At 38.6% G+C, this 24,758-nt stretch overlaps 3 protein-coding genes across 8 annotated transcripts in view; 2 read left to right on the top strand and 1 right to left on the bottom strand.

Moving 5' to 3' along the window:
- Rpb8 (DNA-directed RNA polymerases I, II, and III subunit Rpb8) overlaps nucleotides 1-11,336 on the bottom strand; it is a 450,933-nt gene extending 439,597 nt beyond the window's left edge. Inside the window, exon 1 of the mRNA XM_067088334.1 lies at nucleotides 11,177-11,336. Within this exon, the coding sequence (XP_066944435.1) occupies nucleotides 11,177-11,249 (73 nt within the window). The 5' untranslated portion in view covers nucleotides 11,250-11,336. The remainder of the gene's footprint in view (nucleotides 1-11,176) is intronic.
- Nucleotides 11,337-12,833: 1,497 nt separating this feature from the next.
- The window catches only part of Epp (Ecdysteroid phosphate phosphatase), a 52,488-nt gene continuing 40,563 nt past the window's right edge, over nucleotides 12,834-24,758 (top strand). For 3 of the 6 annotated variants that reach the window (XM_067088331.1, XM_067088330.1, XM_067088332.1), the window contains exons 1-3: nucleotides 12,834-13,192; nucleotides 20,641-20,761; nucleotides 23,161-23,401. In XM_067088331.1, the coding sequence (XP_066944432.1) occupies nucleotides 20,655-20,761; nucleotides 23,161-23,401 (348 nt within the window). In that variant the 5' untranslated portion in view covers nucleotides 12,834-13,192; nucleotides 20,641-20,654. The remainder of the gene's footprint in view (nucleotides 13,193-20,640; nucleotides 20,762-23,160; nucleotides 23,402-24,758) is intronic. The other 3 variants (XM_067088328.1, XM_067088326.1, XM_067088329.1) reach the window with 2 other exon arrangements.
- On the top strand, nucleotides 16,789-19,898 carry LOC136829589 (uncharacterized). The gene is made up of 4 exons (XM_067088436.1): nucleotides 16,789-17,566; nucleotides 17,685-17,772; nucleotides 18,210-18,771; nucleotides 19,827-19,898. The coding sequence occupies exons 1-4, from the start codon at nucleotides 16,789-16,791 to the stop codon at nucleotides 19,896-19,898; spliced, it is 1,500 nt and encodes a 499-aa protein (XP_066944537.1).

The following is a 24,758-nucleotide window of genomic DNA, read 5'->3' as shown; positions in this document are numbered from 1 at the left end:
GCTCTCACTCTCTTCTCAGGCATAGAACTAAACCGACCCAAGTCAGAACGCCGTGTGTGTGTAGAAATCTACGCAGTTCGCCCGCCCTGTTTCGTAACTCAGGACGCCCCAAGGTCATGTTTCTCACCACCTAGGGAGGAAAGTGAGGAAAAGGGGGAGGGGAGAAGTAAGAGGACGGAAAGAGGAAAGAGAGTAGATTGGTGGGCAGCAGAAGCAGTCAATGCTTTAAAGCGCTCGTACAAGAGCAGACACAGACAACAGGGGATAGGAGATATTGTACTGACATGGGGTCTCACACAATACGTAGAGAGGCAAGCTAAAAGACATGAGAGAGAGAGAGAGAGAGAGAGAGAGAGAGAGAGAGATGCTACAAGGGGTTGAGTGGGGGACTACACAGAAAAGGGGCCATTGGAACAGCAGATATGAACCTGTATTCATGAAATGGTCGGTCAATATATGTTACCAGGCGCGTCATCTAGCGAGAGAGAGAGAGAGAGAGAGAGAGAGAGAGAGAGAGAGAGAGAGAGAGAGAGAGAGAGAGAGAGAGAGATCTTACATAATGTGCAGACTATATTCGCCCACAAGGTGTAATAAAAAATCAGAGCAGTAAAAGATTACAAAGAACAAGGAGAAAATTGACAACCACAACAATGCATCTCTCTCTTTCTCTCTCTCTAAATATATATATATATATATATATATATATATATATATATATATATATATATATATATATATATATATATATATATATATATATATTATATATAACCTTACACTACCCATTGCATACAATGACCTCCTGCAACCACAAGATCTAATATGCTCAAGTGACAAGCAAACGACCCGGCGCTAACTAGGTGCAACAAACAAGGAGAATAAATAAAAGACCCTTGGCCTTTGCGGGGGCAATCCTCCGGCGGGAAGTGGCTTCATCTGGTTATTACGCAGATGATCTGGAGGTTAAGCAAAGGGCTCGAGTCGAGATTAAAGTGAGACGAAGGAGGAGAGTAAGACATTCTTAACCCCAATGGCTGTTTACCCATGCTTGGGCATATATAATAATAATAATAATAATAATAATAATATTATAATATTATTATTATTATTATTATTATTATTATTATTATTATTATTATTTTTATTATTATTATTATTATTACTCAGAAGATGAACCCTATTCATACGGAACAAGCCCACCAAAGGGGCCACTGACTTAAAATTCAATCTTCCCAAGATTATTATTATTATTATTATTATTATTATTATTATTATTATTATTCAGATGATGAACCCTATTCATATGGAACAATTGACTTAAAATTCAATCTTCCCAAGAATATTATTATTATTATTATTATTATTATTATTATATTATTATTATTATTATTATTATTATTATTCAGATGATGAAACCTATTCATATGGAACAAGCCCACCAAAGGGGCCATTAACTTTAAATTTAAGATTCCAAAGAATATTAAGGTGTTCATTAGAAGGAAGTAAGAGGAGGTAAAGGGAAATACATAGAGAAGAGATCTCACTTATTAAATAAAAAAAAAATAAATTAACAAATTAATAAATATATAAAAATGTATATAAGTAAACTATTACAATGCAAGGAGACTGTCATAAACAAGAGTACTGGGGTTAAGGTTACAAACCTACTTTCTATTACCATTTGAGACAGAAATAGATAGAATATAGAATTTAAGTCAAGGGCCAAAAACTGGGACCTATGAGGTCATTCAGCACTGAAAAGGAAATAGACACTAAAAAGGACTGAAAGGTGTAACTGGAGGGAAACCTTGCAGTTGCTTTGAATCATTGTTAGAAGAGGATGGAAAGTAGCATGGGAGAAAGAGAATATGAAAGGAGGTACACTATAAAGAATGAAAGGGGTTGCAGCTAGGGGCTGAAAGGATGCTGCGAAGAACCTTAAGTAATGCCTACAGTGCACCGCATGAGGTGCACTGACGGCACTACCCCTCTACGGGATCTATTACCATTTATCACAAGCAGACTAGACATATGTACATCATTCCTCAACGTGCCTTGATTTTTTCCTCTTGAATCTTCAACTGAAAACCTTTACAGACAGAGTGAACAGACTATATAAGACCAAGAGGCCTCCTAAAGGAAATCAGCATGCAGAGACAAGTTACAGGAAAAGGTGATAAATAAATAAATAAATAAATAAATGTGAGGGAACAGAAGATAACATGGACACACCTGAAATTCAGATGTCAGCAGCAGAGAGCAGGAATGAATTTGCTCTTCGCTAAAATATTTGGAGATCAGAGGATTCCACGACTCAACTAGGCAAACTATTCCACATTTCAGTTGTAGCCAAGGTAAAACTACTGGTAAACTGTGATCATTTGCAAATATGTACTATGAAACACCTCGTACATCTGCCCAAGTCAAACAAAAATAATCAAACAATTATAACCAGGAGATAATGAACAACTAGACAAGGTATACTAACCACAAAAAATACCTTTCACTTCAATTTTCACAGCACAACCTTGCATTAACGAACACAGAAGGCTAAAATCATATATACCAGTGAACCATCTTCAATTTACTCATTGTCATAAGAGAAAATGGCCACCAAACGCAACTGTTACTGAAGGTACAGTGGACCCCCGCCTATTCGCAGTTCTAGATGCGCAGCTTCACCTATTCACGGAATTTTCTGTGGAACATTCTGTGGAACATATATGCACATTATTTATGGAAAATTCGCCTATTTGCAGTATATTCACTAATTACTGCATTTTCATATCATTTTCATGACTAAATGCATTTTTTGTGATAAAACTATTAAAATACTCTGGTATAAGCATTTTTAAGAGGGTTTTTTTGGTGTTTGAACTACCAAAATAGGCATTTATAAGCATTTTTAGAGGGGTGTCAAGTATTTAAGGATTTTAGCTAATTTGCGGGGGGTAGCTGTACACATGCCCAGCGAATACCAGGGTCGATGTAGTAACAAGAAAATCAATAGTAATATGGAATTAGGCTACAAACAAGAGCACAATGAGAGAAAAAGTAGATCTGACAATGGGCGAAGGAAAACCTGGCTAGAAAGAGCTCTGCTACTGGAGAAGAACAGAACTAGAACAGACCAGTGTCTAAGAAGAGAAATGTTACAAATCACGAATCAAATGTTAAGCCAAATCTCCTTGAATGAAATATTGGTTTTGAACATGAGAACATAAATCTCTAAGTTGTTTCCATATTATATATTTTCTAAGCTGTCTCCACGGTATATATTAAGTATGGAGGAAAGAGTGAGAATGGTTAACTGATTAATAAAATTTAGGCTGCTAAGCCAAGCACTGGGGCACTTTCGGCCATTCAGTGATTAAGATAGTGAAAAGGGGGAGCTGGAGTGGTTGGGCAGCAAGACAAAGAGATCAAGAAAATAAATGAGATGAAGCACATGGATCTAAAGGTGGCACTGAAAGCTGACCCCACAGCTGCACTAAAAAATAACAGAGGTTGGATAGCAAGACTGAAGAATGGAAGTGAGAATGGAGGTAAAGTAAAAGGCTAAAAAGTGGATGCAGTTAGGAGCTAAATGGGCACTGCAAACACCCTTTAATAATGCCCCGTGCATGATGCTACATGCACTGATGGCACTACCCCACTATGGGGGTGTAAAAGGTTAAGATGAGACATGTGTTAAAGGGAAGGTCAGCACTGGAAAGATGGCTCTGTGTTTTGTGTTATATAAAAAAAGAAGAGAAAAAATTGGAGAAAATTAAAGTCTAATTAGTAGTCCTGGAAGGGAGGTAGGAGGTTAGCATTTAAGTGCTAGAATGATGGAATGGCAATAGTGTTAAAATCCAGGAAGAAAGACTGAAGCAAATGGTGCAGTATTTGTGAGAGAGATAAACATATTGCTTATAAAACTTCCGTGAAGGTGTGTGAAACTTTTGATGATGGCAAAGTTTTCTGAACAAGAGGTCTGTTTTGATTCACTATGAGAAAGATGACTGAGGCTGTCTGATATAACAAAAAAGTACTTAAAATAAAAATGTCAATCTAAAGGGAAAAACACTAAGAACAATTATTTAAAAGTCTGCATAACATAATGGTCATACTCAAAACTAAAAACAAACATACACTTATTATGCTGTGAAGACCCGGAAATCACTATAAAGGTCTTTAATAACACTGGACAGCATCAAATGACACAATATACCAAAAGCACAGTCACATACAATCAATTAAAAAATGTGGAGAAGTATCTTCGGCACAACTGAGTTTTCTGTACATCCACTACAGTGTATAATCAAGGCCACCGAAAATAGATCTATCTTTTGGAGGTCTCGGTATAATGCTGTATGAAACTTTAACCACAGCCCAGTGGTGGCCTATCCTATATTGGTGCCAGAAGCATCATTATGGCTAACTTTAACCTTAAACAAAATAAGAACTGCTGAGGCTAGAGGGTTGGAATTTGGTATGTTTGAAGATTGGAGGGTGGATGCTCAACATACCAATTTGCAACCCTCTAGCCTCGGTAGTTTTTAAGATCTGAGGGCAGACAGAAAAACTGTGGACACAAAAAAGTGCAGACAGAATAAAGTGCGGATGGACAGACAAAGCCAGCACAATAGTTTTAATTTACAGAAAACTAAAGGCCACATTTAACACGCAAAGTTAACAATCTCATAGTGTGTTGATTTAATTTGTACAGTACTGCTATCACGTTAGGGAAGATACTGGATGGACTTTTTCCTCCATTATTCCAATGTATATGAAGGTGCTGAATCTTAAGCGGCTAGGTAATAATGTGTTTTGTCACAAATACTGGCTACGGTGCAACCTTAGGCAGCATGATTCAAAAAGATGCCAATGAGTGTGACTCTGCCTGAAACCATTATATATTAAGGGCACTATATTGGATTTTATACTAATGAATATAATGAATACATTTTTGGGGAATTTAAAACTCAAAAGACTACAGGAAATGTTGTTGACTTTGTATTCCTATTTGGTTCACAACATTACATGGCCAAGTATAGGAATATACTGTTGATAAACAGAAGTCATAGCTGTAGAACGAACAAAGGACACTGTAATTATAGTTGCCCTACGAACACAAGCCAAATCTGCAGCACATATAAATGGCATTCTTAAATTATAGTATCTCTTTAAAATTCAAGGGGTGTTACAGCTCCAAGTTTTGTTGTGTGACTGTTAACGAGTAAAGTTTATAGTGAGGAGTTATTTAGTAGAGTACAGCACTCGTTTCTAGACAAGCATGATAATACTTATCAAGGAGTTGTAAAATATGTTACTGGTATGTATGCTAAAGACTGTTGATTTTCTATAACTCACTACCATCTCAAATAATGGTACTATGCAACTGCAGCTTGGACTAACAACCAAACTATTAATGACAAACAAGTATGTATAGAGAGAAAAATCTGGGATACTAAACATCAGCCACTCATCAAAGGCTAACACCAATGGTGGTAACCAAAAACCATTAATTAATGCATTGAAGACAGCATCAGCAAAAGTTGAAAAGTATCACCCGACAATCAACACTGGTCACCCAAACATTAGTAGAGAGAAATCCCAAGTACTGAACCAAGACAGATAATAGGATGATGCCATAAACACTGACCTTGCAAATGGGGAGGACCTGATGCAAGATCAGGTTACGGGCTGTTGAAGACAACTTATCAAAGGGAAAGATGGTGCTTCTGGTGATATTTACATATCACACCAATAAGCTAGGTAAAAGTTTTAGAGATCTACCTTTAGCATTAGCCTAGTCCAGTGGTTCTCAAACTTTTTCGTGAGGGACCCTATTTGGAACATTTCAATCCTTCGTGACCCAGAGCAAAGAGAAAGAAAATGTACAGTGATATATACACTTTACTTTGGAAAAAAATAAATAATCTGTACAGCTTTTCATTCACAAAACTAAACTAGTGGGATCCATGGCACTGCTTTCCCCTTTCACAAAACTAAAGTAACAGGATCCATGGCACTGCTTTTCATTCACAAAACTAAATTAATAGAATCCATGGCACTGCTTTTCATTCACATATAAGTAATTAATGGTTAGACAAAGAATTCAATTAAATAACTGAAATACACTGAAAGCATGATCATTTTTCTGTGTCCCTGCGACCCATCAAAATTGATCTTGCGGCCCAACTTTGGGTCGCGACCCATAGTTTGAGAACCACTGGCCTAATCTGTAACAAACTTAGGCTTGATGGAGATAAAGTAAGTTACAATATACAGACTAGGTATAAGCTACCTAAGAAGCAAAACACAAGTCTCATCACAAATCTACTAACAAAATAAAATCAAAGAAATTTATTTCACTAACTAGAAAAACACCTCACATGCAGCTGAGGCATCACTACTCACAAGCATCATGGCAAGCGTACAGCCTGCCCTGCCATAAACACCATAAGCAAGTGTGAGGTCTGCCTTGCCATATTACAGGCTCAAGTCAAGCAAAACCAAGATTAAGATTTTGTGTACCTATCGAGCAAGCTTAGCTCACTCCCATGAACAGACACAGCATACAAATAGTCTGGTCTGCAATTTTAACAAATTAATTTCTTGCAAAGCACATGATCCAGAAATTTTTCTGACTTACTATTATGTTTTGTGAGTTTTTTTCCTTTACTATACAGGTAACTGCAAACCACTTGTCTTTGTCTTCCCATCCCTATTTCTACCTAATATGGAGGGCACACAGTAGGAAACCAAAGTTAAAGGTAAGTATAAACCAAAACTGGGTGAACTGCATTAACGGGAATGGATAAATTTGCCAAAAAGCAAAAGACAAATAGCAGGAAAATATGGTTAATGTGTACTATCAGTAACAATGTGGCAATGGTACCAGTAATTACAACAATACATCCTGACCTAACATGCTAGATCCCACCTGCCAGTGGGAGGGGCTTTGCCACTGGATCCCCCTTAACCTTTGTTAAAGAAAAACAAGTGTGGTGTGATATAGGTTTGCATCCTGACCTAACCTAATGCTGTGCAGCCTGCATGGGGCAACTCTGCATTAGTATTTGAGAAAAAGCACAAAAAAAAAGCCTTGGACTAGGGGTAATTTTTTTTTTTGCCCTTACTCCGCACTCTCTTAACCTCAGAGGAAAAAAATGAAAAAACATGTCATGGATACATTCTAACCTACCCCAGGGCACCATGTCCTAACTACCCATGAGACCCGTAACCCTTCCAATCTACCTTATATAATTTTACTTATACACATTAATTTTTCTGTATTTTACAGCATGATAGATCAAAGCTGTAGTAAACACAGGACTGGTTGTCTCAAATAATGAAATACACTGTATGGAATTTGTCTTAATCTATTTACAGTAAACCCCCGTATTCGCGGTCTCACTATTCGTGGATTTCTCTGTGGAACATATCTGCCCATTATTTGCTGAAAATTTGCCCATTTGTGGTATTTTTCACTGAGAAATATTCACTAATTACTGTATTTTCATATTTTCATGACTAAATGCACTTTTTGTGATAAAGCTATTACAATACTCAGGTATAAGCATTTTTAGAAGGGTTTTTTGTGTTTAAACTATCAAAACAGGCAATTCTAAGTGTTTTTTTAGAGGGGTTTTAAGTATTCGAGGATTTTAGCTATTCGCAGGGGGGTGCAGAATAGTACATCGTAGTTTCAACTCGGCTCCTGTGAGAACTGTGAGAAGGGAGGCATGAGATGAGTGGAGAGATGTAGAGAATAAAGCATAGGAAAGACGTGAGTGGCAGGATTTCACAGACCCACTGCATCAAACTCTGCCAGAAATGGTGATGATGATGTTGGAATCAATATTTTCTTCTTGGCAAGTACAATTTGTGAATATTCAGTCTGATAAAGAAATAGTGATAAGTGAGCCTCCTTCACTCCATTTGTTAACATTCAAAGAACTGCATGTAGTAATAACAGTAAACCCCCCGCGAATATGGGGAGTTTACTGTATTACTACATGCAGTTCTTTGAATGTTAACAAATGGAGTGAAGGAGGCTCACTTATCACTATTTCTTTATCAGATCGAATATTCACAAATTGTACTTGCCAAGAAGAAAATATTAATTCCAACATCATCATCACCACTTCTGACAGTTTGATGCAATGGGTCTGTGAAATTCTGCCACTCACGTCTTTCCTATGCTTTATTCTCTACATCTCTCCACTCATCTCATGCCTCCCTTCTCACAGTTCTCACAAGAGCAGAGTTGAAACTATGATGTACTATTCTCCAAGCCATCTCCAGTTCCTTTAGCATCAATGGTAGGTGTGAATTTGTCAAGTACTTTTTTACAATAACAGTGATGGTCTTTGCACCTAAGGAGGTTATAATACAAATATTTCCAAATTTAAACTCACAATAAATGGAAACTAGACAAAATGCACCATTGCCTGAATGCACTATTAGCCTAGACCGAATGCACCACCAGCCTGGTCTAAATGCACCAACCACTTAGTCTGAATGCACCATTTTGTAAACAGGCCTAGTCTGAATGCACAACACTGCATAAAAATGTGCTTGTTGTCTGGTTAAATCTCAAAGTTTTTTGCTTGTTAACAGTGGTTATTATGCAATTTAAAGAATCAAGAGTCATTTCTTTACTAAAGCTTTTATATCATTCATCCTTTTATTTTATCTTCTTTACTCCAGCTAAGTCTATAGGATATAAATTTTTCTGGCAGAAGTCTTAAAGTGTCTTGTTGGTTTTGTATTATTCTATTTTTATTCAGAAACAGTTAGGCTTGTAGTTTAAATTAAGAGGTAGCTACCTAGGAAGGTAGTAAAGTTTTAAACTTCTCCCTCATAGCATAATGTGATTCATTTCATCAAAGAAAATAATCCTGCAAAGTAAATATATACAGTTAACTATATAGTTACCCAAAGAACAGGTGTTAGCCTAAGTGAATAAGTTGGTGCATTGAGACCATAAGGAATAATGCATTTTAATTGGTTAGTTTTAATCTTCTTCTCATAGCATAATGTATCTGTTGGTTTTGTAATATTCTTACTGTTTCAGACTTTGTAAATTATTCACTATATCAAAGCAAATAATCCTGCAAAGTGAATACAGATGCCTATATAGTTCCCCAAAGAGCAAGAGCTATGTGAATTTGCCTAAGTTAGTGCATTGGGACCACAAGGAAAGATGCACTTTAATTACGAAGTGGTGCATTGGGACCAGATAGGCTACTTGGTGCATTCGGACCATGATACATGGTGCAGTCAGACTCGTGCTGGTGCATTGAGGCAATGGTTTAGTCCATAAACCTAATAAATCAGTTATAAAGTAACAAAAGTTTTATTATTTAGCTTGTTTACTTCCAATAAAAATCACTCAAGACCAACAGCCTCTGTCTTTGATGAAGGTAGGCAAGGATGGAAAAGTACAAGAAGTCTGAAAATCTGTATGAACAGCACAACGTGAAACCGGTTTTATTGGCTAAAAAAAAAGAGACAAACCTATTGCTAAGACATGGGATAACAGGGTAAACAGTGTAGTAAAAAACAATAAGGGAAAGAAAGTGCTGTTTTCTCTAAGAGTCCTAAAGGTTTTATGTTAACCCTTGGCTTTCAAGAAGAGTAAAGTCTAAGGTAAGCCTGCTTTTAAGTATAGTTCAACTGTGACATCCAGTATAATTTAAATTTTATGTCAATGAGCACCTAAATTTTAAACCTATGGCCTTTACTTGGCCTTATGTACGTAACAAAAGATGTGCAACAGAATGCAACGAAACTTCATTCCTATAATTGGCATTGCTCATTTTGCTTGTTAATAACTTACATCTCACTTCCATGAAGAAGAAAAAAAATATTAATCATTATCTCTACGACCATCAGTGTTATTTAGCCTACATCAAAACTGGGGAGATATAAGCTATGTCAACCTTATCACAGCATTACCGCCCTCACCAAACCTTAGGATATGCTAGCCTAAACACAATAAATTATTTAGCCTAAATAGATATATACCATAAAACATGTAGGCATAAACAACCACTGGAGCCTCTGCAGGACAGGATGAGTATTTATTTCCTTTGCTAACAATTGCAGAAAAATCTCATACATTCTAACTTAGCCTTCCTTTAACCTAACCTTACCTAGGGAACTGTGCCCTCGACTGGAATGGTAGGTTCCTGTTCTACAAATATCCTCAGTACTTTTGGAAACTTCTGAGATAGTTTTTAACCCATGGCCTACAGTCTGGTAGATCTAAGTAGTAGTTCCGCAGCGGCGATTTCCTTCCAACTTGGCTTTTTCTACAGTTTTTTGGTTGCTAATTATGGATTTACCTTTAATTTTTGTCACATGAATGTAATTAACCTGTAATTAACCCCTGAAGTCCATCCAACAAGGGGTTTCCATATGCAATCTTCACAAGACAGAGCACAGGTAAGTCTGTTTGGAACGGTTCATATCCCGTCCAGCAAGTGCAATAACTTGTTAACGTATGGGTACCACCCCCCGCCCCCGGGCCAGTACTAGACACAGTGAAGGGACATTCCATTTGGCAGACAACAAACAAATGCACCGCCAGTATCAGAAGCCCTAAAAGTGTAGAAAAAACCAGTTTCCAAGGTAAACACAGGTGTGGAGCTAATACTTAGAATTACCTACAGTCTGCCCACATAAATGAGGACAAAACTAGAACCATCTTCAGAGCTAATGCTTTGTCAGGGGCTAGTGCTACTAGATGCCTAGTAGACATTTCTGAGGGAATAGGACCTACCCAGACTTACCTCTACCTACCCTAACCTTGGATTCCGTACCCTGACCTGGCCAGGGAAGCTTCCCCCCCCCCCTGGACCCCCAGAGTTCGCCGTGACCCTTGCCATGTCCAGGACTAGACTCGAAGAAGGGGATGGGGTAAGGCCCAGTTCTACAATGATTTTTGGTATTACTGCGACAGTTTATAACCCCCAGTCAGTAGTCAGCCCCCATCAATAACAAGGGCAAACCAAAAACTATCTCCACCTGGCCACCTATCATAAACCAATCCGACCTCTATAGTAGCCTACCCTATGCCAGAGCAAGTTAGCCTACCGGTACCCCAGGCTAAATGCCCCTCAGCAACCTCATTACAATGCCCATTTCCCCTCAAAACAGCAAAATAATAAAATTCCCATACCTCTGTCAAACTTCTTGCCATCGGGATCGATGTCCTTCACGTCGAAAATGTCTTCGAATAGAATACCAGCCATGACGAAATCGCACTAGGGAAATGTTTACGTTTAAGCATGTGCCAAAGGCAGATCGTGCGGATGTTGACGACGTGGGAGAATTAAATATTAGAGTACAACACTATTTCACAATGCGGTCTACATCAATTTTTCATGCTTAATATATAATTTATAATAATAGAATTGAGTAATGTCTAATATTTAACAATCATATTGTTTATCTGTGTGATTTAAGGCATTCAATATTCATGTTTTTAGTTACTGTGATTTGCGTTGATATGCATAAACATTGTCTAACAACGCTTACCGAAATTTAAACACTTTAAAAGATCATTTTTAAAGCTAGCTTCCTCATATAAAGATAAATAATTAGTTTTTATTTATCTCTATTCATTACAGATAACACTACGTCTTTCAATGTCATTGGGGTCACATAATCAATCCTATGTGGTACCCTAATCGTAGAACAGAATTGAACATAGCCATGTAAACATAGAACTTCTCAGAGTTCCACCCTGCAAAATTAAACATTGATTTATTTGTAATGGGTTTATGATATTGAAATCAATCCTCGTAATTGTTTTCATAAATTTTAAAAATAAATATGAGTAGATAACAATATCAGTTCTTATGCATACCCGTATGTATTATGATGTATATACCTGCATATTTTTTAAACAGACTCCTTGGACAACCCCATTGGTAAATAAGTATAGACTCCATTTACACACAAGATGAACTTATAAACAGCAGTTCGAGGCCAAGAATTGATTATTTGGCACTTGTTTTAGGGATAACCTTTGTTGACTTAACGTAAACAATAGCTGTGCAAACTAGGTTAGCTATATATACAGTACTTTAAATTTGCTCATATCAAGGAGAGACTAAGATAGAAGAGGCATCAGATATGAAAGCAAAAGGCCATTCCAAACAGGAACGTGTGAATAAAGAATTGTTATAAGTCCTCTAGAATCTCAACTATTCATGGTAACTGACACCATCCAGATAGAAATAAAAAAATCTATCATAAAGCTTCAGTAACTGAGTAGAAAAAGGGAATTCACTGACTAAACAACACAGTTTTTATTATAAAGGCAAAACATACCTGGGGAGTATGATATTTCCTAGACAATTACAATCAACCTATACCCCCAAATATTGATACAAATAAGATAATAATTTTAATTTTCTTTTTTAAAAAAAAGGTAACTGATGCACTGGATGGAAATGGAGACAGAAATTGTCAGAAACTGTCTTACAGGCATGAATCTAAGTTACTGGATCCAGTTTAGGTAAACCCATTAGGTAACAGTTAATATGTGATGACTGACAGATCATTATGAGGTTGGGTTCATCTACAGAAGAGGGCTGGGTAAATAAAAGTGAAAATAATATCTCAAAGAGCGTACTGTCCTTGGGAAAACTAAACTACCCGCGGCCTGGTTCTCGTCAGCCGCCGACCGGAATATTACTGTTTTTGTTTGTTTGTTTATTCTTGTTTATGTCATTGTTTATGTTTACGATATGTGCTGTCTTTTGTTTGGATTTTTATATTCATCCGAAAGGGTTGTTACTAAACATGGCGCCCATTTTACACGTAAACTAGTAGTTGCCGAACCAAAGAGGTGCAGTAGTAGTCTTCAGTTTGACCCTTAATTATTATTGGTGAAATACAAGAATATCACTAAGATATGGCCAAGTAGTATTCAGAAAAAATAAATTACTCTAGTCCAGTTCATCAACGGGAAACAGAAATCAGTACCAGAACGAGAATCATCATAAAATAAGATAAACAAACCGTATCCTATTCCATAGGGTAGACGTTTTCAACCTCGAATCTGGTATATGCACTATTAATCTTCGCGGCTGTCAAAGTGCTAAGAAACCCATTACCGACAGGAAAAAGTAACCGTACATAGATAGTGTCATACATTTAATCGTATGCACGTAAACAGAAGCACGAAGTAAGTAATTATGGAGTAATTAGTATCTTGCAGAAGTCTGTGGGTGGGGACTCGATTTCCATAAACTATCCTTAGCCCCATTCTCAGGGTCAGGTTAACTGCCTCATAATTAACCATATTATCAGCCATTAAATTCATTTCCTTAAATTAATAAGTAGTTTCTAAATTATTCAAGATTATTGCTGCCCTTGGTTAGCATTTTGGGTTGTTCTTTCAGACATGACCCCTAGGCCTATACCCTAGGGGTAGGCTAGTTTGCAGAACGACGGGACCAGACTCTATCACTAGGCTACTTGGGAGCGGGTTCAGGGTGGTCGATGTCCCCTGGCCAGGTCAGGGCACTGCACTGTAAGTGAGGTTAGGAAGATAATGTCTGGTTAGAACAGGACGTGGCATTCCATCTGGGAATCTGGTACTGTTTTTCTACACTCATCCCTTCCCAAGGTAGAATGAATGGCCATAAAAATTAACCATGTTCTCAGTCATTAAATTAATTTTATAAAATTACTAAGTAGTTTCCTTGGCTAGCATTTTGGGTAATTCTTTTAGTCATGGGCCCTCTGCCCAAGATGCACTGAACAGCCATAAAGATTAACCATATTGTCAGACAATGGACTAAGCTTCCGTTCAGAGGTAACCCTGTCGTTCTGCAGACTACCCCATTATTTTAATTTCTAGCAAGATACTCTAGCCATGTAATTCTCTGACTGCTTATCTTGTGATTTCTACCCATTATTGTAGGTGCAAACTGTACGTTCTTTTTCCTCATTTTCCCAGATCTTTAAATTAAATGGGACCCCTGTTAGATGCATCAAAATTTAACCTAATATAACCTTAGACACTAGACCCAGTGATTCTACAGAAGAGTTCCATACAAAGATATCGTTTATTAATACATTTTTTTTTTTTTTACTGAACAAGGCATATGTAATGCAGTACATATGAGAGGACTTGAAAACTTTACGAAGATTTTGTGAGAACTTTACTCCCTTTTGGGTATGTTTTGGCATTTATCACTAAGAGGCTGGTGCTAATCATGGTGTCCCACTGATCTTTCCTCTAGAATTACCAAGCTACTGTATTACTTGAATTCTTAGGCAGATACATAAACAATATAATTATCCTGCTGGCTATCTTGTTATTAATCCATTTTTAACCATTATTGTGGTACAAACTGTATGTTTTTATTTTTCCCCATCTCCCAATAGGGTAAGTTGGACCCTAGTTGGATGCATCATAACCTAACCTAACAAAGCCTAGGGCACCAGGTCCTTACCTATTTAGTTCTGGACCTGCCTACCTTATATGTAGGACCAAAACCCATAGAACAAATTACAAGAGAAAGGATACATCATGCCTCACCCAAATCTAACCTAATTTAAGGGTCTAGGCTCTTACATGGTGGGTGCCAGCACTCCACTGAATGCCCCCCCAACCCTTAACTAACCTGACCTAGAAAGCTGAGCAAATTATTCCACAGCTAGTTATAATATTGCATAGCGAAGGTTTATGATAGTAGCCTTCCTTAAATCTGGGAGGCTGAAATACAAAGAAAGAATAGTAAAGATGGAAGATGATTTCAGTTGTGTGAAGTGTGATACGGTATACTGTATATCATTGCAAAGTTAATGATTAGGAAGAATGTGCCCAGGATTAAAGTCTCTGGAACAGAGGGTTAGAAGAGCTTTTGTGCTAGTGAAGAAAGGTGTGGGAGATGATTGTTAGCTGTTAGAGATGTGGGCATACCATGATCATTAGTACTTATCAAAGCCATAAGAGTATAAGTAATCAGTCATTCGACTAAAGCTCCTTCCTGCAATGCAAACAAATCTGAGAATCGCTAACTATACTTTTGATGTAAGCATAAGTGCAATAAAAGGTTTGTATATTGATAGGACAGATTAAATTTTGTTTGATTACGCAGACCAAGCATATGTTTATTTGTTTTAGCACAGTATTTTAAGGATTAATTTGTAAAAATGGAAGAGTTGCTCATGAAAGATATGAAAAGTGAATCGGACAAAGGAGACCATGGTTTTATGTACTATATTTGTGATTGAACATTTATTCCCAAGGTTAATGTGTATTTCTTTGTTACCGTACATTGTTAAAACTATTTAAATGCAATGTTGCAATACACTCCCTGAACACCTGAATTTGCCCTTAATCCCACTAGCCTGAACAGCTCTCAATTACCAATCCCACTAGTAGGAAATTTTAACAGCCAGCACTACCAATGCTGCAGGTAAGATATTGTCACTTGAGCTACCATAACAAACGGTTGGCAACGCTTTTTGTTCGCGCTGCTGGACGGTTGTTTCCTTCCACAAGGCGAGGTTTAATCCTATTGCCCGAATTCTCTTTTGTATTTTGGATTTCTGGTGAAAACTTGGATTGTAATTACTGGTTTTTTTCTCCTGAGTTTATGTCTTCTGCTTGGTTGCTGAGCTTTTTCTGGATATTTTCGATGTGGAACATTTTTGGATTTGGATTCGCCGGTTCCCGGTCTCGATTGGTCATCAGGGACAAGTCATCTATTTCACCTTCTACTTCAGCGCCTTTGGCTTCGACTGCGACTGCCCCTACGACTGTGGATGTTAGCACTCATCGCTCCTTTTTTTCCTGCAAGAGATGGATGAGTACCTTGAGACACGATGGACACTCAGTCTGTCAGGTATGTAGGAAGGTTAAGTGTGATGAGCAGACTCGTTGCAATGACTGCTCCGATTGGACAGCAGAAGAGATGGAGAATTACATTCGTCATCGCAAGTCGTTGGCTGGGGGCAAACGGCGGTCAGATTCTTCATTGCCTCAAGTGTCTCAGGCTTCTGTTACAGATCAGTCGAAAGATTTAGCGAGTTCAGAGGTAGTCAAGCAGATTGAGGATAGGATTGCAAGTAGTATGACAAATTTAATAGCTAGTCTTTTTTAACAATTTTCAGATAGGGATAGTAGCAGTGTGAGGATGTCTAATCCTTCTTCCTTTTCAGCTCCCCTGCCTGTTCCAGAACCAGCCCTAACGGGTGCTGAAGGTAATGGAGAACCGCAAGCCTCCGAGTCGGTAGGTTCTGCCAGCCCCCTTGGTACAGAGCAGATAAGGAAGGATCCCCCAACCCCCTTGTAGTGTTGATGATAAATTTAATGTTGATAATGTAAGTCAGGATCAGGATCCAGGCGTGATAAAGATGGTTAGGTAGTGAGGGGAAAGTATCAGTTGTGCAGAGTCGTTCTCCTTGACGGGTTCCGGTTTCGGGGTCGAGTGGAATTTGTGCTCCTGCAAAATTTTCACCTTCATCGCTTCTGTTTGGATCTGGCTCAAAGTCTCAAATCAGTGTTTCAGTTCCTGTGGGGCAGAATCCTTTTGCTTCAGCTCCTAACTCTCTTTCGACTGTTTCAGAATCTTCTACTTTAGTTTCCCCCTTCTCTGTTTATCCTACTCCTTCATTGCGTGATTGGCAATTGGACGTGGCGGAATATAATGCGGATTTGTTGGGTCTTTCAAAAGGGTAGAGACTTTTGGTGAGAGGTTGTTTTTGAATGGTGTCTCTAACATTAGAGAGTAGGTGACACAGTAGTATCCAGAATTCATGTCCGATATGCTTCAGGATTATCAAGGAGGGGCTGATTCTGTGTACTTTTTGTCCCTTCGTTCTAAGGATTCTTCTTCTTCCTCGGGGTTATCTGTCGCTTTATCTTCCGCTCCCACATTCTCCGTTGCTCCTTTTTCAGTCTCCTTTTCGGCTGCTTCTTCTTCTTCTTCTGTCTTTCCTGCAGCTTCCGCATCTTCCACTTCCCCTCCTTCTTCGACTTTTGGCATTTCCTCTTCTCAGGTAACTCTTTCTTTGCCTGCTATTCCTCCGTCTTCCGCCTTTCCTTCCTCAGTACAGTCTTCTTCGGTAGGAGGATCTTCCGGACAGGTGAAAATGCAGTTTCGGCAGAATTTGGCCTCAGGCGTTTCATGTTCCAACCCTTTGGGTATGCTCAACCCCTTGCTTCCGCATCAAGCAGGTATTCCGGTAGTATCAGGTATTTCACAGGGTTTGCCTGTCGCTTCTGGTTCGGGTTTGCGCTCCGCTGTTTTGACTGGTCTTGCGGTACTTTCTCTGAGCGGTTTGCGGCTGGCATCGCCTGCATTTTCCGCTGCGGATCCTCCGAGGGTAGCTTCTACCTCTTTCATTCTCCCTCCTTTCTCTTCATCTTCTTCCGTCCCGCCGCAAGCGGTTTGGTTTGTGCATCCTCCCCCAGGGTTTAGCAATGTGAGTTCAGCTCCTCTCACTCGTCTTCCCTTTGGCAACAATGTGGGATCGGCTCTGGGTTTCTCAGTCCCTCCCTCTCTTCCTCTTGGTGGAATCAACAATGTGAATTCAGCTCCAGGTTAGGTGTTGGGGTTCAGCATTCTGGTTATGGTGGTCTGTTTGCAGACTCTTCGTTCTCATCTGGGCTTCATTTAGTTCCTCCTCCTTCATCTGTCTCAGACCGTTCGGACTTGCAGAACAGGATTCTCATCCGGAAGTTCAGGAGATTCTGGCGGACTTAGAGTGTCCTCTTGCTAGCAGTAACAATTACAGACGTATGCTTGAGTATGTTACTTCTTCGTACCCTTAAGCAAGAGCTCAGGAACAACTGCATTCAATAAATCAGTCTTTATTTGAGTCTTTTAATGCCACTAAGCCAGCTCCTGCTCCTTTTTTGTATGGGCTGGTTTGGTTCGTCGGGTTAGACAGTCTTTGAAGGAGGCGGACGGTCATGTAGTGGATTTATTCAGTTCGAGGTAACTCTTCGGCAGGTGTCAGGTTGCCACTCAACGAATCGGTTGAGGGAATCCTGTCTAGGTCTCCGGCGTCGTTTTGATTTGTAGGGATTTCTCTTAGGGAAGCAGGTGCTTTGGAGGATGTGTTGCGCAATCAGACTGAGGCTCTTTCGCAGTCTCTTTGGATGTTGTCAGGTTTAATGGGTCTCTTAAAGAGTGACGGCTATGTCCCTTCAGATCTGTCTCTTATTCCCCAATTTGTATCAGGGAGTCTCAACGTACTGGCCAATTTGTTAAGTCGCTCTCGTCAGGTATTGGGGGGAGAGTGGACTTTGGCTCAGGAAGTAGTATGTCAGGTTCTCCAGAAGTGGCCAGCAACTGTGGACTTATTCACGACAAGATTAAACCATCGTCTTACGGTTTATTTCTCACCAGTGGTGGACCCCATGTCGATAGGCACCGATGTGATGTTAAAAAATTGGAGTCACATGTAGACATATGCTTTTCCTCCGTTCAGTCTCATTCATCAGGTAATCAGGAAATTGCGGGAGAGTGTCAAGACATCTATGACTGTAATAGCTCCTTGCTGGCCCCAACGCCCTTGGTTTCCGGAACTCTTAGAGCTCCTCACGGAAGTTCCGGTGTTCTTACCCATGTGGAAAAATCTTCTCAGACAGCTGCATTTTCACCATTATCATCCAAACCCTCACGTGGTGAACCTAGTTGCATGGCAACTGTTGAGCGAGCAGCTAGACAGGCCGGACTCTATAAAGCTGTGGCTAGACAGCTTTCTTTCAGCTTGAGAAAGTCAACCCATAAGCTTTACCAGGTCAGATGGACAATGTATAGAAGTTGGTGTCGTAAGGAAGGTCACTCCATCTCTAGATCTTCCATTGCTAAGACAGCTGACTTTCTTTTATTCCTTTGGAAAGTCAAGGGTCTTTCGTATTCAGCTATTGCTAGCTACCACTCAATGTTAGCAGTACATTTAGTATCCATCTTCCCGAAATTTCAAGTAGTAAGATCATCCATGATTTATTACATTCTTTTAAGATTGAACGTCGTGTCTTGCTGACTAGGACCCCTCCGTGGGATTTGTCAAAAGTACTTCAATTTTTGCGTTCCCCAGCTTTTGAAACCATGGAAGATCTAACGTTAAGACAACTGACTAAGAAGGTGCTTTTTCTTACTGCTTTAGCTACAGCTAGAAGGGTGGGTGAGCCTCAGGCATTTTAGGCGGGTTTCCTATGTGGGAGCATTAAAAGTCTATTTGTCAAAGGTTGAGAAACTCCGTCCTCGTACACTTTTTGTCTGTCCACGGAATCCTTCCCGTCCGCTGTCAAAGAACGTGATTAGTTACTTTTTGAGGAAGGTGATTTCCCGGCTTCTCCGGGTTCTTCTCGTCGTCTTTAAACTCTGTCTTACCCTGAGCACACGGTATTCCGAGTATGGCCACTTCATCTTCCTTTCTAAGGAATTATTCAGTGTCTTCTATTCTGGAGGCGGCCACTTGGAAGTCTGTCACAGTGTTTACTTCTTTTTACTTAAGAGACGTTGATTTCGCCTCATCAGAGGGTTATTCTCTTAGTCCAGGTGTAGCGGCTAACTCTGTAATCTAGGGTGTGTTCATTTTAGCTGAGGTGGTATTCTCATAGTTCAGAGGTTCTTAGGTTAACCAGATAGTGGAATTCCTTGTAGTCTTTAGAATCTTAGGCAGCAGTGATAGTATAATCACATGAACTTAGGTTTAGTACGTTTTAAGTATCTTAATATTTGATAGTCTCCCTAAGAGAGTCCAAGGGGGTGCTCTAGTAGGTTAGGCTCTTTTGTTGGCGCTGAGATACCTCGTCGCTTGTCAGTCATTGGGCCTTATCCTCAACCTAGATGGGTTACCCGGAGGGTCAGCGGCTCTGCACACTGCTTCATTCTCATCCATACATGAGAGGCTCTGAATAGCCACATGGGAGGCTCATCATACTCCTCCTTACATGAGAGGTTCTGAAGAACCACATGGGAGGTCGATGGACTGAGACAGTACTGACGTGACTGACGATCAAAGTACTTTCCCACATATCTCTTCACTGAAAGCATTGATTGATATGGTGAGTGTATGACTAGAGAGATATCCTATACAGAGCAGATTGGTGAGCTACCATCTCTGCAGTTGTACAAAGGGGCATGCAATAGAATTGATCCCTCTTCCTCTAAATGTTGTTAATCATGCGAATTCAGGTGTTCAGGGAGTGTATTGCAATATGAAACATTCATAATAAAACTAATCTTGTAATACTTACCTGAACACCTGAATGATTCCCACCCTATTTTCCCCACGTCAATTTTGAACTTGAATAAAGCAATTGACGAAGGTAGGAGTGTCAGCACACACCTGTATCAGTGTTGCCAACCATTTGTTTTGGTAGTTCAAGTGACAAGATTTTACCTGCAGCGTTGATAACGCTGGCTGTTAAAATTTCCCTCTAATTAGTGGGACTGGTAATTGAGAGCTGTTCGGGCTAGTGGGACTAAGGGCGAATTGAGGTGTTCAGGTAATTATTTCAATATTAGTTTTATTATGAAAACTTCATTTCTCTGTAATACAAAACTGAATAAGCTCTTGGACAGAGACTGCGCCTGAAGCTTTTATGATTTTCTTAACTATAGTCCTATGTAATGATTTTTTTCTTTTATTCTCTTTCAGTTTCAAAGTATACAATGGCTGCATTACCACCTCGCAAAAATCCTACACCAACCAAAATATCAAGACAGCATTTGTCTCCTCTTCAGATACTTTTACAGATGGGTTTTCCAAAGCATAGAGCGTAAGTGAATTGTTTTGCTGCATTCTCATGATCATTGCGAGTAGGGTTGCTTTATTTTATTAACATATCAATCTGCCACAAATATGACTGTGGTCTGCATTTGTTTTTTATTGTAGTGATTGTTGTAGGTTACTTAGCTATGATTATATTGAGCTTAGTATTTGAACAATTCTATTTTTTATGGAAATTAAAATGACTGAATTGTTTATGTGCTTTTCCACAGATACAAGCCCTCCTATTTTACATAAAATCCTGATATTAATTTGGTTTTAATGGCTAGAACAGTGAGGTGCAAAACATTTGTGAGATTTTATACAGGAAGTGTAACTTAGAGGTGGGTAGGGTCATTCTCATTAGTACCTGCAATAGCAGCAAAAGAGGTGGTACCTTCTTCAGTTCAGGCTTTAAATTCAGTACTTTTTATATTCATTACCTTAGTCATCTCTCATTTCATTGTGGCATCCTTCAAGATATGCACTTTTGGGATTATTCATTGCTAAGCCTTAGATATTGGGTTAGTGCTGTGAATCATTTCTGCTTTTGGTCTGTGGTCTTTTTTAAGTAGAGTGATTCATGATGGTAGGTTTCTGTTTCCTAATATTAGCAGTTATGACTTGGACCATCAACAGATTGTCTTTTGTTTGCCAATTTTTCATAAGTAGTATTTTAACAGAGATCTTTCACATTCACAACTGATCCCTGATCCCCTTTTCCTGGTGAGAGCAACCAGATGCATTGAACCGCAGCACCAGTATGCAATGAATGTGCCTTGCTGTTGAACTTCTCAGTTCCAGAGGTCCTTTATTCCTCACACTGTTGGACTGTGGAATAACCTCCCAGAGGATGTTGTGCTATTGGAACTTAAGAAGGTCAAGCCAGGAGGCAATGTATTACTACCCTAATACAATTCTCCATGTATTTTAATAATTTATACATTTTTATTAGTTTATTAATTTGTTAATTTATCCATTTTTCTAATAACTAATCTCCTCTCTCTTCACAATATTTCCCTTTTTTCTCTTTACCTCCTTTTACTTCTTTCGAATGAACACCTGTGGATATTTTCTGTGGATGTAACAATAATAACAATACAGTAATAATAATAATAATAATCATCATCATTTGCAAGTCAGTTTTATTGGCAACATATTCCTATTAGAGCAGTGGGTCTGATTTCTAATATCAATCCCAGGCTTGTTCCATATGAATAAGGGCTCATTGTTTTTAAAAGGTAAAGTCATTTTTTCCTACAGACTTTTACTGATAGTGTGAGTTCCCTTCTCCCAACACCTCAGGTGTCTTGCAGTTAATTGGTAGACTGTGTAAAATGTGAGACAGTAACCAAATGGGGGATCTGTTGATCTGTATGTGCATAGCTACCTACTGGCTGCCATTTGCTTCTTAAACAAATAACTGATGTCTGTGGAATTTCATTGACCCTAAAATCATGATATGAGTGATTGGGTTGTATAAAAAAAATAGTTTATAGAGTATTAAGAGTTGCAGCTTTAAGGTTCCATATAACCAATTAACTTTTGATTTCATTATTCTTTATTCAGTGGTATAATTCTTCTGTTGTCTCCTCTGTTTGCCAGTGAAGTAAATTTGAAATATAGCAGATGAGTATATTTGTGCAGGAACTCATCAAATTGTTGAATAAATATTCAACAATTTTAATGTTTCGTAACTCCAGAGTTTTTCAAAAGTTTTAAGCGTTTTGTAACTCAAGGGTTTTCATTAATTTCCACTCAGTGTCATCTATTAAGGATTAAACTTTGCATTGAAGAAAGGATATGACTCAGTACTGTATACATAGCCCATTTGAGATGATTCAGTTAATGGAGTTGCATACCTACTCTTCCGTAACTAGTTTTTGTACAATTTAAGTTAACTGTTTCAGTATGTGATGATCTGTTTCACTGTCTCATGGTAGATTGAGCCTCATGTAGAATGAAGATTTATTTATGTTAGGAAACAGAATTTTGAAAATTTTAGATTTGTCTTGCTATTCAGATATTTTGTGTTTTGGAGCATGACTGTTGATAGAATGCTGATTTTTTTCTCTTCAGATTTTGTCAGCATCCCCAATATTTTTATTTCTCTCATATGATGTGGTTTCAAATTACTTCTGTATTTTGTATTTAAATAAGATCTACAGGATTTTTACTTGGCTTTTTAGCAGTCATGGTCCTAACACAATGTATTCTCTTGAAAATCATCATCACTGCTTTTAAATAAGATCACAGTAATTTCATGCTCCTGAGGAAACTGTAGCTGAATAATAAGATTAGTATTGAACTACTGTTTTAGCAGGATATATTGTATAGTATTTGTAGGTCACTGCTAATTGTCCACATATTGGTAAATTATACAGCAATTTATTTTTATATATTCTTCAGAGAAAAAGCCCTGGCAGCAACAGGACACAGAGGAGTACAACTTGCTTCAGACTGGCTACTCGCACATGTTAATGATACATGCCTAGACCTAGATACTCCACGAGAATATGTTGTGTACCTTTGTCCAACTGGTCACCTTCATGAACAAGTGGAAAATTTTTGGGTAGAGTCACTACAGAAGTGTGGATGGAATGGGGCTCATAATCTTGTGCCACACATTACACTTTGCTCCTTTTTCAAAGTAAGTACTGTATTGTGCTTTTTGAAGTGATTACAATTGACTTGGAATTTTACCTGAAGTTGCGTGCAGAGTGTATTTGTATGGGTTTATTTTACTCAAGCTAAATGCCCCCAAAAATAAACTATGTATGTAGTCTAATGATCCCAGTCAAGCTCTTTTCAGGTAATTACTCACCTGAAAGAGCCTTCCATTTAATTTGTCTTGCATAGTGTTAGGGCAATTTGTGTAAGGGTAGAAACCCTTACTCACCTTTCTTGTCCTTAAGGTTCATAGTTGGTATAAAGGAGGCTGTTTTCTAATTAGTAAGTCTAGTAAAAGGAGAGAGTAAAAACTGTGGTTTATGCAAGTGTATTTTGTGTTCAATATTAATAGTACTACCATGTTTAAAATGCCAATTACTAATCCCTAATTGAGATTGTATGCCTTTTAATTTTTGTGTATACAATAATCCCTCAATTATCTGGATTGCCATTATTCAGAACAACATTAACCGACACACCAAGACCAGGGATCAAGGCCCCAAAGATAAACAATATTTCAGAAGATTTTAAAAAACTGCCCTTCGATGGTTGGCAATGCTGTGTGACGTCAAGAAAATGTTGGTAACACTGCTTACACTCTGACTGACTGAGAAAGGGCTTTGCAGGACGGGGGAGGCCTAGAGAAGTTTCCATGGTTGGGGGGGTGTCTGGTTGGATGGTTTGGCTCCATTGGAGAGGATGGTTGGTAAGACTGTGTAGAGGAAGGCTAAGAGAAGGGGGTGTTTTAGGTGGGTGAATCTGCAGTGTTGGATGGGTGAAGAGGGCTAGGTAGACCTGCCAGGATAGAGCTTGTTCAGCTTTGTGTTTTTATATTTATGATACAGTAATTCACATTTTATGAAAGGATATGTGCAATACTGAGATATGGTAGAGAGAGAGAGGGAGAACAATGACCAAGGTGTTTACATAGTAGTCTAAGTACAGTAACACATGCACACACACACTCCTCACTTTTTTATTTGCGTTTTGTGCTACAGTATTCTCATTTATATTTTTACTGTATTTTCTAATTTTTTATTCTTTCAAACCAAAACATAAATGCAATCGTCTGACTGGGCTAAGAGAGAGAGAGAGAGAGAGAGAGAGAGAGAGAGAGAGAGAGAGAGAGAGAGAGAGAGAGAGAGAGAGAGAGAGAGAGAGAGAGAGAGCATAATAACTGAGGTATGAAGATAAAAGGCCCATAAAAACACAATTTATACATTGCAACCATATATTTTGAGCACTTCTTCTGTGTCCCTGTTCACTGGTAAAATATGGCCATATTTTACCAGTGAACGGGGACATAGAAGAAGTGTCTGTAATATATGGTTGCAATG

This window comes from Macrobrachium rosenbergii, chromosome 44, assembly GCF_040412425.1.
Source record: "Macrobrachium rosenbergii isolate ZJJX-2024 chromosome 44, ASM4041242v1, whole genome shotgun sequence".
Taxonomy (NCBI): Eukaryota; Metazoa; Arthropoda; class Malacostraca; order Decapoda; family Palaemonidae; genus Macrobrachium; species Macrobrachium rosenbergii.
The sequence above is the reverse complement of the archived record's forward strand: the minus strand, read 5'-3'. Positions and strand labels throughout refer to the sequence as shown.

Coding starts and splice junctions, on each gene's coding strand:
- LOC136829589 (XM_067088436.1), top strand. CDS start 16,789: ATGCTTCAGGATTATCAAGGAGGGGCTGATTCTGTGTACTTTTTGTCC. Junction 17,567..17,684: donor CAATGTGAATTCAGCTCCAG/GTTAGGTGTTGG, acceptor TCGGACTTGCAG/AACAGGATTCTCATCCGGAA. Junction 18,772..19,826: donor CAACCCATAAGCTTTACCAG/GTCAGATGGACA, acceptor TCCTCAACCTAG/ATGGGTTACCCGGAGGGTCA.